This window comes from Podarcis tiliguerta (genome assembly GCF_965153285.1).
Source record: "Podarcis tiliguerta genome assembly, chromosome: 7".
Taxonomy (NCBI): Eukaryota; Metazoa; Chordata; class Lepidosauria; order Squamata; family Lacertidae; genus Podarcis; species Podarcis tiliguerta.
This window is the reverse complement of record NC_139540.1, coordinates 74,824,857-74,840,078: the sequence shown is the minus strand read 5'-3', so window position 1 is coordinate 74,840,078 and position 15,222 is coordinate 74,824,857. Positions and strand designations below refer to the sequence as shown.

At 46.0% G+C, this 15,222-nt stretch overlaps 1 protein-coding gene across 7 annotated transcripts in view; it reads left to right on the top strand.

The window, feature by feature from the left end:
- TRIO (trio Rho guanine nucleotide exchange factor) overlaps positions 1-15,222 on the top strand; it is a 257,003-nt gene that overhangs the window by 109,354 nt on the left and 132,427 nt on the right. For all 7 annotated transcript variants that reach the window (XR_014513332.1, XM_083449240.1, XM_083449242.1 and 4 more), the window contains exons 10-14: positions 818-940; positions 2,483-2,674; positions 8,434-8,603; positions 10,302-10,476; positions 12,644-12,839. Coding sequence is in view for 6 of the 7 variants with exons in the window: in XM_083449240.1 (XP_083305366.1) it covers positions 818-940; positions 2,483-2,674; positions 8,434-8,603; positions 10,302-10,476; positions 12,644-12,839 (856 nt within the window). In the remaining variant the exon portion in view is untranslated. The remainder of the gene's footprint in view (positions 1-817; positions 941-2,482; positions 2,675-8,433; positions 8,604-10,301; positions 10,477-12,643; positions 12,840-15,222) is intronic.

Here is a 15,222-nt window from a genome sequence, read left to right as displayed (position 1 = left end):
GTGCTCTGATGGTGTTTCCTGCTTGGCAGGGGGTTGGACTCGATGGCCTTTGTGGTCTCTTCCAACTCTATGATTCTATGATTTGATTGATTGATTGAATGAATGAATGAATGAATGAAGTTCCTTTTATATTGCCTTTCAGGATCATAGATCCTCCCAAAGCAGCTTAGGAAAAAATCAGCCATTGCCAACCTCATGCCCTCCAGTTGTTTTAAACTATGGCTGTGCCGGCTGGGGACTATAGGAATGGCAGCCCAGAACATTGGATTCAGCAGCTCAAGCGACACCTAACCCCAGGAGCATCTCTCCCTTTGGAGACTTGACAGTCTGAGGTCCAGTGCGCACGATACAGCTGCCGAATTATACAGAGTCCATGTCTGCAGCAGCTTCTTGCATGGCCAGTTGACTCACTGTAGAGTTTTGAGATTATTATTTTTTGACGTCACTGCAGACTTTAGCCAGAGAATTGCCACAAATCTGTGTGGTGGACAACCACTTTGCGGATTGTTTTTAATGTAGCCTCTATGCAGCAGGTTTTTTTATGTGCAGATTAATCTGAGGTGAGAGTTTTAATAATCACTAGGCTTTAATTTGATTTTTACTTGGCTTTTATTTGGATTTGGATATAGATCTATATACACAAAATGTTGCCTGTCCTGGTCTTTTGAGATATTTTGGGGAGAAGGAATTTAGATAAATCTGGAACTTGATTGTGGTTAAATTGATCTGCCCTCTTCGTTACAGCAGCAGTAGATGCCATTTGAGCCGCGTTGTAAGCAGATAATTGGGATTCCTTCATGCTGATGTTTTCTTGCAGGTGCTGGATTGGATCGAAAACCATGGAGAAGCTTTCCTTAGCAAACACACAGGGGTTGGTAAATCGTTGCATCGAGCCAGAGCGCTGCAGAAACGCCATGAAGACTTCGAAGAAGTGGCACAGGTAGGACTCACCCATGAGATGTTCATTTTAGTATGTCGAAACTTAACTTGTAAAATAATGTACTGCAAGCCTGGGGGGGGGGGGATGGAATAGTTTGGAGTTTTGGCTGATATATCGTGCAAACAGCAACAGTCCGCAGAGCTGGGCAATACTCCGATTCATTGTCTGAACCAGCATGTCGTTCACATTGCGAACTTTTTGAGCTACCGGTACATCACGGCTCCCTAGCCACTGCACCTCAAACCAAGAAGTTGCAGCTGACCATGATTTTAAAGTTTGCTTCTGAATCCTGATTTGTTTAGGAGCCGTTAAAAGTAGTTCCCTAAACAGGAAGCTACAGCTAACAACATCACAAGCAACCTAGTGAAAAACAGATCTGTAAACTGCTGATCATCTTTATTAAGACAGAGCTTTACTTTTGTGGTCCATTGAGTTTAATCAGAACTGTTTGTGTTTCAAATATAAAGCACTGGAATTCAGCCAGGAATTCGGCCAGTTCTGGAGTTCCTTTCTTTCATGCTTGATGTTCATGGTGGCGGTGTGGAAGAACTACTCATCTAGGATTATGTGCCATTGGCATCCCATCAGTTTGGAAATGGCTCTTGTCAGTGGGTTCTAAGTTCTGTGCTCCCGGTCTGTGTCTTGTGTTCTCGGCAGAGATTTGTTGGTGTACCGTATTTTTCCAAATTGCTAGGCCACCTTTCAGAGCTGACCCTCTCAAGGCAGCTCACAACACTGCAAACACTAACAATTTATAATACAGTCGTACCTTGGAAGTCGAACGGAATCCGTTCCGGAAGTCTGTTCGACTTCCAAAACGTTCAGAAACCAAAGTGCGGCTTCTGATTGGCTGCAGGAAGCTCCTGCAGCCAATCAGAAGCCATGGAAGCCCCATTGGACATTCAGCTTCCAAAAATGGTTCGCAAACAGGAAAAGTCGCTTCCGAGTTTGTGGCATTTGGGAGCTGAAACGTTCGAGAAGTAAGCTGTTTGAAAACCAAGGTACGACTGTAATAGATTACAATCCCTAAAGTTGCAATATAAAAATGTCAGCCAAATGAAACACTATCAGTATTAAAAAGTATAAATAAAAAATACAAAAACAAGCAGGGTGGAATAAAAAATAGAAACAGCAACCAGGAGCCCTCTGAATGTTGAACGGCTGTGTCATACGTTGGATACAAAAATTTAGAGGAACTGAACAAAGTTAGCTATGAAAATGACAAACTTCAGTGGATCAGGTTCTTGTGGGTTGTTGTTTTTTTGGTAAACTTGGGGGAATCTCTTCCAATGGATGTGTTGTAAGATTATGGTAGAGATTACCATATTTTTCCGTGTATAAGACTAGGTTTCCCCCCTAAAAATAATGTCAAAAATTTGGGGGCGTCTTATACACGGGTACCTCTCCCACCATTTTCTTAAATCAGAGTCCCCAAAAATAGGGGGCGTTTTATACATGGGGGCGTCTTATAGATGGAAAAATACGGTAGGTTCCTGCAGAAATTTCCCTTTTGCAATAACCCTTGCCCTGGTTTTTCTGTAGAATACATACACCAATGCAGACAAGTTGCTAGAAGCAGCTGAGCAGCTGGCGCAGACAGGAGAGTGTGACCCCGAAGAGATTTATCAGGCAGCACACCAGTTGGAAGACCGGATTCAAGATTTCGTTCGGCGTGTAGAGCAACGCAAGATTCTTTTGGACATGTCCGTGTCTTTTCACACGCACGTTAAAGAGGTAAGTAAGCAGCAAAGTGTATACGTCAATGATAGTTCTGGGACCATAGTTTAATGTAAGCCAGTTTCAAACTGGCTTGGGCAAGGATGACTTCAGATTTGATGGAGTCCTTGCAAACTGTCCTCTGGCGGACCTCCTCTTCTGACTGTGCGCTTTGGCAAGCTAATGCTTTCCCTGGGCCTAAGTCATATTTCCCGGAGCTAGGGGATTTGTTATTTTTATTTATTATGAAATTATATCCCACATTTCTGCAAAAGTACACAGGGCGGCCTGGACAAAGTTTAGACGGTGCAAAATACGACAGATATGCAACCTAATAACAAGCCTAAATGCAACCTACAAGAAAACCATCCACAGTTAAAAATGAAAAAACGGATCATGCAGTAGAAGATTGGGAGTTTTGGAACTGCAATTTTTTCCCCTCCGCTGGCTCCCAATATCTTTTGCCACCCTTAACCAGGGCTACCTTTTAACTAAGATTTGAAGCCAGGATCTGAATCTGCTTCCACGGTTTTGATCTCTGATAACAAGTGTGTCAGGAAGAAGCAGGCTCTCAGCTGAGGAAGGGCCTGGCGCTTTTCGCAATTCCTGCCTGACCAGGATTTTCAGCTCGTTGTCAGAAGCACTCAGGCTCTTAGCGCTTGTGTTTTGTTTTATCCATTATGTATTTGTCAGCTTCTTTGTGTGGGCATTCGCCCCGAAAAGCGGCCTGAAGATATTTTAAGGAAGAAAACCGTTCTCAGCAAGCTCATAAAACCTACCATTGCTTGAGGCAGTTTGAAGCCATGCCATTAAGTTTGTAGCATATATCTGCTCATCTTCTGCATAGAGTATGAATCTTCAGTGCAGAACTGACCCAATACATTTTCTTTTTGCCTGAGGTGAAGGCCAAGAATGCCCTCATTCCACGTGCAGAAGTCAACTGGACTGACAGTTGAATGTTACTTCATTGTTGGTGACAGAAAAACATCCCCCCACCCCGCCATACCTTGGAAAGCAGGCTAGTTTTGGAGGCACAAGGCAAGGCATGTGGCAGCTGCCTCACTCTGCCTAATAGCAGAGCTGGCCCCCACATAGGTGAAAATCTCGCTTTGTGTTCTTAAACTCCAAAGTCAGTTGTTTTCAGCAGCCTTAATCATAAGGTTTACTGTATTGAGAAAAATGTAGTTTCCCTTTTTCCAGGAACAAAATCATTGTTCCCATTGCTCTCTCGTGCCTCTGAGCTGCAAATTAGGCCATTTTCGAAGTTCAAATGCTTCCTCTTGGCACTTGAAGCTACTTTTTCTTACCTCATTACATAGCAACTTCCTGTCTGTCGTGTTCTCACCCTTACTCTGGATGTAACACGCAAACAGCAAGCTTGGCTCTGAATCAGAATGGCTTTTATGATCTCGGTGTAGCATTGCTCGATTTGTTTGCCCCAGAAAGTGTTGTCTATCTTTCCATTATTTGCAAATGGCAATCTCCACTTTGAGGCGGGAAGGTTTCTCCGTCGTTTGTAGCGGAGGAAATGTTCAGTTGAATTTGGTTTTATGGTGTCCATTTAGGCTGTTTTTGGGCATGTGTGCATTCACATGCATGCAGCATGTGCGTACAGTGAAACCTCGTGTTATGTACCGTCCTCCTTGCGAATGCTTTGGGTTATGAGCTCCTCTAACCTGGAAGTAGATGCTCCCGGTTGTGAACTTTGCCCTGGGACGCGAGTGGAAGTCGTGCGGCGGCAGCGAAAGCGCGCCTCATGTTATGAGCGGTTTCAGCTTGAGAACGGACCTCCAGAACAAATTAAGTTCATAACCGGAGGTACCACTGCACATAGATGTGTCCATGCCTTCCTGCAAACTTGGGAGAGGAAAAGCTGGGTTTCAGTGGCAACTAAAAGTAGATGTCTGCCTGTGTCCATATCTGTTAGTGTTTGTTCTAAGACATAAGTTGTTCTTTGGTTCTGAAAGGGTTTGCAACTAATTCTGGCAAGAAAGCATTGATTGAAAGGAGCTCGTGCCGTGATGAAGGTCACCTGCCAGAAGGATCTTAAATAAAGCCTTAAGATGTACTACTTGAGTAAAAATCGGAAGCGGCTTTGATGGAGGATACAATTAGATGTGATTCATAAACGTTGGGAAGCCAGCGCAGATGTATTGGAATGGTGCCTAGCTTTCCCCCAGTGCAGAGAAATAATACCCTGGCTTCAAACCTGCCCCCTCCAATTTCTCCACATCTATTCCTTGTCTTAGTTATGGCAATATTCCATGGTGTATTAAGGAAATATTCTATCTAACCTACCAACAGTGCAGCTGTAATTTAATGTGAATTCCTGGTGCTGTTTTTAGCAACCCCTGTGATAACCGGAATGAGTATATTGGAGGTGGATCAGGGAAGCTTAGGTTTGAATCTCAGTTCAGCCATCAAGTCCACAAGGGGATCTGGGACCAATTTGTCTGTCTCAACCTAACCTTCAAGGTGATCGTTGGCAGTAGGGGGCAACCCAGTGCTGCTTTGAGCTTTATGGAAGAGAAATGGGTGTGGTTGATAAATAAACAACCGGTCAGCAGGCAGGAGCCTGAGAGGAGGATATGATAGCCATCTTTAAATATCTTAAGGGCTGTCACATGGAAGATAGAGTAAGCTTTTCTCCTGCTCCGGAGGGTAGGACCTGAACAGATGGATTCAAGTTGCAGGAGAGGAGATTCTGAACGAGCATCAGGAAGAGCTTTCTGACGGTGGGAGCTATTTGACATGGAGCAGACTCACTTAGAAAGTGGTGGACTCTCATTGGAGGTTTTCAAGCAGAGACCTGTCATGGATGCTTTAGTTGAGATTCCTGTGTTGCAGGTGGTTGGCCTAGATGACCCTCAGGGTCCCTTCCAACTCTACAATTCTAGGATTCTGTGCATATTAAGTTGTGCTGAGCTGAGGTAAGGCGTGTGAACTGGGTTTGAGTAACTATCGTGGTATTGTTCTTCCTGCTTGATTGCTATACAGTGTTACTTCGGGATGCAAACGGGATCCGTTCTGGAGCCCAGTTCGCATCCTGAACAGAACATAAGACGCGTCTGCATTTGAGCAGGTCGTGTTTCGCCGCTTCCGCGCATGCGCGTGACGTCATTTTGACCGTCTGCGCATGCGCGAGCAACGAAACCCGGAAGTAACGTGCTCCGTTACTTCCAGGTTGCCGTGGAGCGCAACCTGAAAATATTTATCCTGAAGCATATTTATCACGAGGTATGGCTGTAAGATGGTTTTGTGCCATGACCAGGTGTTTCAAGAAAAGTGATGGCACCCTGTGGTGTCATTGGGAAAGATGGCACTTTGTACCTTGCTGATTGGAGGAGACGGCGATTTCTCTGCACCAACCAATGGAATCCATTGATAATCGCAAGTGGGAATCGCACACGGACCTTCCCGCATTGGTGAGGGCGGCCCATTCTGTTTTTGCCGCCTGAGGCAAAACGAGAAGGTACCACCTTGTTTGCGTGCCACCCACCCTCCCCTTGCCACTATAGTTATTCAAACAAGTTCACACACCTTACCTCAGCTCGGCACAACTTAATATTTTACTAGCGCCTCAGTAAGGCTGTGTGAGGACTTCGTGAAATTTCACAGGATTCTCGCCGAGGTCTTGCCAGAACCTGGAAGCCGCTGTAGCTGCGTCTCCTCCAGCAGAGACAGCCCTTGGATTCTGCCGCCTGAGGCGCTTGCCTCAGTCTGCCTTATGGGTGGGCCAGTCCTGCACATTGGCAACAACCAGTGGGTTGCTATTCCCAAATGTACACAGATTTGTGTTTCTTGGGGTGTTCATATCGACCAGGCCCCTAATTCCTCGCCTCAGATGTGGAAGGTGAACTTAACTTCACAAGTAACCTCCTACTTAGCGCTGATATTTGTTGAATGCTCAGTGGCCCAAAATCATAACCGGGAGGCAAAAGTTCAAAACATTTTTGCAAGCGGGCTAACAAACCGATTTAAACCCAAAGAAAAAACCCTGACCTTTTGTGGGTTGTTATTCTTTCAGCTTCAGTGCTCAAATGGATCGTGAACTGAGCATCGTGCAACGGGTCTGGCTCTGCCTTGTGCCTTAGGAGCTGGATGAGAGACTCTGTCTTGAGCAAGATGAGTAGGAAAAGGAGTCTTGTTTACAGCAACAGTTGCTTAGATGGAAACCCCAGGGCAGGGATTAATGGCAGAAAACCCTCGGCCATTTCCCAGAGTGCCGCTTATCAACATTCCCTGAGTAATGCAAAGTCGGGGCGGGAGGTTGTTCAAAAGGTGCTTTGAGTAATGTCTGCATGTGTCTGCGCTCATAACTTTTTGACTGTCAGCCGTACAAATGTGCATTTAAATAACTCCCTTTCCTCCAATGGGAAAAGCTGGAACGAGCGCTGGCCAGGTGTTTGCGCAGCGGTGCCAAAGCGCAGGGAACAAATCAACTCTGTCAACTCTTTGTGGAAGATTTCAGCGATGGACCCATAAGTGCCTTAATATTTTTTTTGTGGCAATTCGTACACCACACTCCTCGGTGTCTTGTGAAATGAGCGTCCAAATACTTTTTGTGTCAAACTGTCTGTAGTATTTAGAAAGCCATGTCAACTACTTTATCGGTCGTTGGTGCAAGTGTCTTCCTCCTGATTTTCTGCAGAAGTCCAGACTAGATTGGAAGAATAGAGGCCTTTATTGGCATTAGATGAGGATTAGCAGGCATGTTCCAAAAGAGTCTGAAGCTTTCGCAGTCTTGAGAAATGAGACTTCACTGCAGAAAGCTAATACAAATTTATCGTTTGCTTTTCTTGCCACATTTTCTGTGTTTGTGTCACTCGCATGCAACGAATCTCGTGTGATTTTACAGCTGTACAATCAGAAGGGTTTTTAGCACTCAGAGAAACAGTGCTGTGCCAAACACAAAGCGGTCTGTTTCTCAATCCACTTTTTGGGGGACATCGCTCCCCTTTTGCTTTACGTTAAAGATGCAAATGGGAAACCAGAAATGGCACAGCACTTTTGCAACGTCAGAATAGTCAGGGTGCAAGACTGCCACATGGAACAAGTGTCCGCTCTCAGATTCTTTATATCAAACTCTTGAACATTGAGGTAGGGGAAGTAACTCTGAAACGAATCTTAAATTGCTTTAAATTTAAATTGCTTCTGGTGCTTTGATTCCTGAAAAGAGATGGAGGTATTCTGCAAAGTATTCGGTTACACGATTTTACAAACTGGTAGCATGCTCTCTCAGCAAGGGCAGCATGCAAATTTAATTAATTAAGAACAGCTCAGAATCTTTACAGCCTCAGAAACACAGTAATATAAGTAACACTATCTGAATATTGCAGGTGGAGGGTGGGGAACTGGAATTGGAAAGCACTGGCTTGCCTAAGGCTCCCTAATGTATTCAGACTGAGGTGAGACTTAAACTGGGGACTTTATTTGGCTCGCACTCGGAGCCACTATGCTCTACCAGCTGTGAGCAAGGAGTCTCCGGTTTTAAATCTCGGCTTTTCCTGAAGACTCACTGGGTGACTGGAGGAGAGCCGCCGTTTCCCCCCCAACGCCGCTCCTCTCCCATCTGCGGCACAGACTGAATAATACTCAGGGGCTGTATAAATGCTAAGTAGCATTATATTCACATCGCAACCAATTTTCCGTAAACTGCCAGCAGGAAAATGGCAAAGGGAGGGGGGGCTGGGAAACCCAATTTGTTTCCCAGTTTGTTTTCTTCAAGCAGCCCGTGGGGCTTCGTTCTTTGCTGATTTTTCTTCTTCCTCCTGCAGCTCTGGACGTGGCTGGAAGAGCTGCAGAAGGAACTGCTGGACGATGTCTACGCGGAGTCGGTGGAGGCCGTGCAGGAGCTGATCAAAAGGTTTGGGCAGCAGCAGCAGACCACGCTTCAGGTGACGGTGAACGTCATCAAGGAAGGCGAGGATCTCATACAGCAGCTGAGGTAAGAGGTTGCCTTCCCTGGAAAGAGCAGCCCTGCGTTGTATTTTGTGCCGTTCCTTCAGTAACGCGCAACCGAATGCCTTTTGTCTGATTCAGCTGGTGGCCCAGCTGCGTCCCTATCTGGACAGCGATAGCCTAACTACTGTTGTCTATGCTCTGGTAACCTCAGCATTGATCCAGAGCAGATTCCAGCATATAGTTAGCAGGGTAAAACCTTAAACACACCGCAGGATTCCCAGAGGCAATTAAAATTTCATCCAGCAGAGCTTTACTGCTACTGAAGGCAGATGAGCATAATGGTCACAAATCCATCACATTCAGGATTGGCACTGTCCATAAGAAATCCAGTTGTAGCAGACTTAACTTAAACTTGCAATAATATAATAAGTCTAAAACCTAAACCACTAAGTATACTATGTACAGAACACCACACCAGAAGGAAAGAGAGATAGAAAGAGAAGGTGAAACACAGGCTCCTTCTGGCCTTACTTTTATAGTCAGCATGACCTTGACAAAAAGAGATAAGAGAGCCAGTTTAAGCCAGCTGTACTCAGATTCTCTGAAGGAATAACCCAAACATCATGCACCTTCTGCTTGTTTCTTTCGCACAGAGAAGCTTGCAGAACCCTCTTGAATTACAGTGGTACCTCGTCTAGCGTCTGCTTCATCGAGCGCCTGTTCCATCGAACATACGTGGCAAACCCGAAAGTACCGGAATGGGTTACTTCTGGGTTTGCCGCATGCGCAGAAGCGCAAACCGCTCCGCCCGTGTGCGCAGACGCGGTAGTTTGTCCAGCGTCCTTTTCGGCCAGCGACTGGGGCTCCGGAACGGATCCCGGTCGCAAAACAAGGTACTACTGTAATTAGAATAGGAAAGATCTCTACATGTCTGATCAATACAGTGGTACCTCCAGTTACGAACGGGATCTGTTCCGGACAGTGGCGTAGCATGGGTTGTCAGCACCCGGGGCAAGGCAAGTAATTTGCGCCCCCTAAGCCGTGGATTTGCGCCCCCTAAGCCGTGGATTTGCGCCCCCTAACCCTAACCCCCAGATGTTGCGCCCGGTGCAGCCGGCCCCCCCTGCACCACCCACGCTACGCCACTGGTTCCAGAGGCCCAGCCGTATCTCGAAAACTTCGTAACCGGAGGCGCTTTTGTGCACATGCTCGCAGTGTGATTGAGCGTTTCCGCGTGCGCAGAGCACTTCTGCCCATGCGCATGGCAAAACCCGGAAGTATACACTTCTGAGTTTGCTGCGACCGTAACCCGAAGATTTCGTAACCTGGATGTTACACAGCACGAGGTACCACTGTACTTTCTGCACTAAGAAATGCAAATTGGCAGACCCTGTGCCCACCCTGCCTTTAGGGACAGACTTTCAAATTCCAATGGCACCCTGTGAGAGCCCACATTTTGTACCCCAACCCACCTCCTTCCATTCTGCTCAATTTATTACGTCATGGTTGTGGCGCTGAAGAATCCTGTGCTAGACACCCAAGCTCTGATTCCTCAGCCCTTGAGGAGACGTGGAAAGGGTTTCCTGAGGGAAGAGAATTTGAAAACCAGTGGCAAGGGCTGGCTCTTCCTCTTCGACTCCCGCAGGACAAGAAAGGCAGTGGAGACTACTGTTCACGTACACATGTTTCCTTTCAGGTCCTGTTTTCCTACTTAGAAGTTTTTCTCCCCCCTTTTTAATAGGGATTCTGCCATCTCAAGTAACAAGACCCCCCACAACAGCTCCATCAATCACATAGAGACGGTCCTTCAGCAGCTGGATGAGGCCCAGTCACAGATGGAGGAGCTGTTTCAGGAACGCAAAATAAAACTGGAGCTCTTCTTACAGCTGCGGATATTTGAGAGAGACGCCATTGATGTGAGCCTTCAATTTCTGCAGAAATGTTGTGGTTTTTTTCCTCCTTTCTCGCCTGAAGGGTGGGCTGGGTTTAAAATGGGGTTTTTCAGTAGAAGAGCAAAAATATGAAGCTGTTGGTTGTTTCCTCTGATTGATTTGGTTTCCTTTAACCCCCCACAGAAAGAGACATCACTGGGTACTTAAGGATTGTAATCTCAGCGCTAATGCAGACAGTTATAGCCCTGGGAAAGTTCAATCTATTTTGCTGTCAAGAAGTCTGAATTTACAGCCATCCTCTACCTGTTTTTCAGGAATGTGGTGTGAATGAATGAATATATCTGTAGAGACCAGAGAGAGAGAAAAAATATAAGTACTCCTTATAGGTTGCTTTGTTAGTTATCTTCTCCTTTCCCCTGTGTACGTCAGTATTTTAAGTATCAATATATTTATCTCCGCATAAGTGCTCCTGATGTTCCATATGTTTTAGTTTTGGAAAGCTCCACGGACATTGGCAGTTGTTCATTCTATTCTTTTAAATTGCAAGCACAAAACCTTTAACGCCATGCATTGTGCAGCACCCATTTTTAAACTGGTTTTAGTTCAGTCCCTCTTTCACAATCCATGTTCAGAAACGGTGGCTTGCATAGATTAGAAGAATCTTTATTTGCACCAGCCACTAGCCATAGCAATAAAATAAAATGTACTGAAGATAGAGGTAAAAACTTAACAATAGAAAATACATTTTGAGGGTTTACATCAATAATCAAATAATAGGACTTATTCTAATTGCCCCCGCTAAAAACCTCTGAGCAGATGATCCCCAACCACATACTCCATGCTTCCCATGAAATCCATTTTAAAACTTCAGCTGAAGCGAGTATGAAGTCTGTCTTCCTCCATCCGATATCAGTGTTGCCCACCGATTCTGCCTCTGTTCTTCAGTTCATGTCCCTTGATTTGTGTTCCAGCCAGCTGTTGAACATACAAATGGATGCCTCTGTCCTCCTTCAAACATTGACTGCAAACTAAAGTCTTCTCCCTATGAGTTTATGAACAGCCGCTTTGAGATAGATGGCTTATATAGACTTCAGGTCTGGTTTTCATTTGCCAGCTTGTAATCAGCCCCTGTCCTTTAAACTGTCCAATCTGAGTGCTCTGTGGAACTTGTCTTTCCATCAGAAGTGAAGTTCAAAACATCTCTTACAATCTTTTCGTGCCAGCAGTCTGATTCCAGTTCAAGGAGACCCCACCTTTTCAAATACAGTTTCTCCTGTCCCAAAATGCTACCCAAAGCCTAAAAGCTTCTCGTTGACCCATCAACCCCATTCACAACATTGAGACCTTATTCTTGTTAACTAGGCCTGCACATGAAACAAGAACATCCCATCTAATAATCTTGGTCTGATATCTAGGCTTCTTTGACTACAATTGCCGTTGTCTTTGGTATACCACATACCATGGCTACCAACTCCTGCCAAATGTGCTTGGAAAAGGACAACGGCTTGTTATTGTTAGTGATTTCCTACATCTCACGATGGGACGCGGGTGGCGCTGTGGGTTAAAGCCTCAGCGCCTAGGGCTTACCGATCGAAAGGTCGGCTGTTCGAATCCCCGCGGCGGGGTGCACTCCCGTTGTTCGGTCCCAGCGCCTGCCAACCTAGCAGTTCGAAAGCACTCCCGGGTGCAAGTAGATAAATAGGGACCGCTTACTAGCGGGAAGGTAAACAGCGTTTCCGTGTGCGGCTCTGGCTCGCCAGAGCAGCGATGTCACGCTGGCCACGTGACCCGGAAGTGTCTGCGGACAGCGCTGGCCCCCGGCCTCTTTGAGTGAGATGGGCGCACAACCCTAGAGTCTGTCAAGACTGGCCCGTACGGGCAGGGGTACCTTTACCTTTACCTTACATCTCACGATGACGGTCTCCTGTTCTCAAGGCATTCATTGTCCACAATGTTTGCATCTCTCCTGTGTACCTGAGATTCTCATGTGGGTTCCTTAGTTCTCTTGATCCCCACCGCCAAGGTGTTACAAAAAACAAACTTGTTCTTGGAGAGTAGACTGCTTTGTTACTTTTTAAACAAAGCGATTGATCCTTTGATGCCTTTTGAGTTCCACTGGATAGCCACGGCCTTTGTTGTTCTTACTCCATGTGCTCAGTGTTTTCTTCTTCTTCAACTTCTCCCGCTTTAGATCATTTCAGACCTTGAGTCCTGGAACGACGAGCTCTCTCAGCAGATGAACGATTTTGACACCGAGGATCTCACCATCGCTGAGCAGAGGCTCCAGCACCATGCGGACAAAGCTTTGACCATGAATAACCTGACCTTTGATGTCATCCACCAAGGGCAAGATCTCCTGCAGTACGTCAATGAAGTACAGGCTTCTGGTAAGATGCATGCGTCCCACCTTAACCAGGTTAATGGATTTATAGAGATTATCTAAGCTGGTTTAGGGCACCTAGGGCTCCGCTGACTCTTGAACTGAAAGAATCTCTGAGAATTAGGACGCACCAGGTTCTGCACATTAGAGGGGGGAAATACCTATTTATTAAAATACATATCAGTATGGATTAACACATATTCTGTTTTTAAATATAGACAGGCGCGGTCAGGGCTTTTCAGCTGAGCGGTTTCGGCTACTAAGCTCTGCCCTGAATAAGTTCCTGGCGAAAACTAATGTAATCTTGAAACTGTAAGCACAGAGGATATGATCCATTGTGCCCTTTGATGAATCCAATAGCTGAAGCACACCCTGCTGCTGCTTTTTAAAGGACCTAGTATGTTTTAACAAATGCCTTTTGAATGTATCCCATTTCCCTTCAAACTCCCCCCCCCCCCCCCAAAACCAAAAGCAGTCTGCCATTTCTTCTTGTGGTTTGCTGTTGGCAAAAGAGAAGCCTACAGTAGTATATTTTTGCAGAATTCTGAAAGGCAAGATTGCCCCTAAGGAAAGAATTTCATGTCAGACAGTAATAAAATATTTTGGGCACTTAAGAGACCCTTTTCTCTCTGGTTTATTCTTGCATTCATTGCTTTCCCGCTGTTTTTGGTTTTGTGGTATCAGCTGGTTAGTCATAGGCACAAAGGACAACCAAACCAAAAACCAAGGGGAGTATTGCTTACAAGCACCAAGACCAGAAGTCCAGTCGTGTCTCTGCTCAAAATAATGGTGGTTAACAGCAAAGCTGATGTATTTGCGTGTCTCCAGCAGAAAAAGATTGAAATGATGCTCAATCTTTTGCTGTATGATTTTTAATTGCACTTTTATATTTTCAGGGCTGCCCAGGACAGAATTAGCATTGGGGGGGGGGTGTGATTTTGGGAAATTGGCAAAATGTCTGGATTTTTGAAATTTTCCCCCAAAAAGCTCCACAACTTTTTGTGTCCGGAGTTTTACTTCTTGAAATATGGCAATTAAAATTAAATTAATTTTAAATTTAAATTCCGTTGATTTCAAATATAAGAAACAAAAGAACGGTAGAAATGCAGCTAAAAACAGATACGAACATTTAACCCAATGGATGTGCTGTCTGCCGTTTTTGGCCACAAATGCATGGACACACCGTGGACAATCTGAATGAAGCTTGTGGTCTTCTGGTGATCTGAGGAGCGTCCTGCAGACAATGAGAAACCACGATTTGGTTTTCGAACGTTTTGGAAGTGGAACGGACTCCGTTCAACTTCCAGGGTACAACTTTATATATTGGGTCAGCAAACTTTTCCATCTGCAGGCCAGATCGCCTGTACGCAAGAGCGTGCATACCCATGCGCATGCACACACGTCCATCGCTCTTTCCCCGCTGGCTTTTGGAGCCATGGCGGGGGGGTGGGAGGAGGTGTCTGCAACTTCCTATTGGCTGCAGGAGCTTCCTGCAGCCAATAGGAAGCCGTGGCTGCATCCCAGAAATTAGTCCCTTTGCAGAGCAACCAGCGCAGCGCGGGGACTGACTGAGCGGGTGGCAAGGGCCGGGGGCCAGTTTAACGACCCACTCGGGCCGTATCCGACCCACGGGCTGTAGTTTGCCGAACCCTGGTATATAACATCACACCCCTGCAAAAGGCCCCAAACTTTCACTGGCACCTAGCCTGATCAAGAGCCAGATTTTACAACCTGTATAAATTAGCATCTTGTTTTCTGCTGTTGATAGAGGCAGTGTTTTAGGTGGAGCTCCGAAGCACCACGCAGCACGTCTCCCCTTCCTTGTGCCGCTTCCTTCTGATATGCCAGCAAATAGTACCCTCATGGGTGGCGCTGTGGTCTAAATCACTGAGCCTTTTGGGCTTGCCGATCAGAAGGTCGGCAGTTCGAATCCGTGCGAGGGGGTGAGCTCCCGTTGCTCTGTCCCAGCTCCTGCCAACCTAGCAGCTCGAAAGCACGCCAGTGCAAGTAGATAAATGGGCACCGCTGTGGCGGGAAGGTAAAAGGCGTTTCCATGCGCTCTGGTTTCCGTCACAGTGTCCCGTTGCACCAGAAGCAGTTTAGTCCTGCTGGTCACATGACCCAGAAAGCTGTCTGTGGACAAATGCCGGCTCCGTTGGCCTGACAGCAAGATGAGCGTCGCAACCCCATAGTCACCTTTGACAGGGGTCTTTTACCCTTGTTTTTTTAACCCACACTTGTCGAAATGCCAATTTTTCAGGCACTAGGGCTATGCACCCACCTCTAAAAAGGCATAAACTTGAGATATGATGCACACAAATAAATGTGCATGGTAAAGTCAAGACCTGAGAGAAAGAAGTAGTGGGAAGTCCCAAAATAACTGCTGCGTA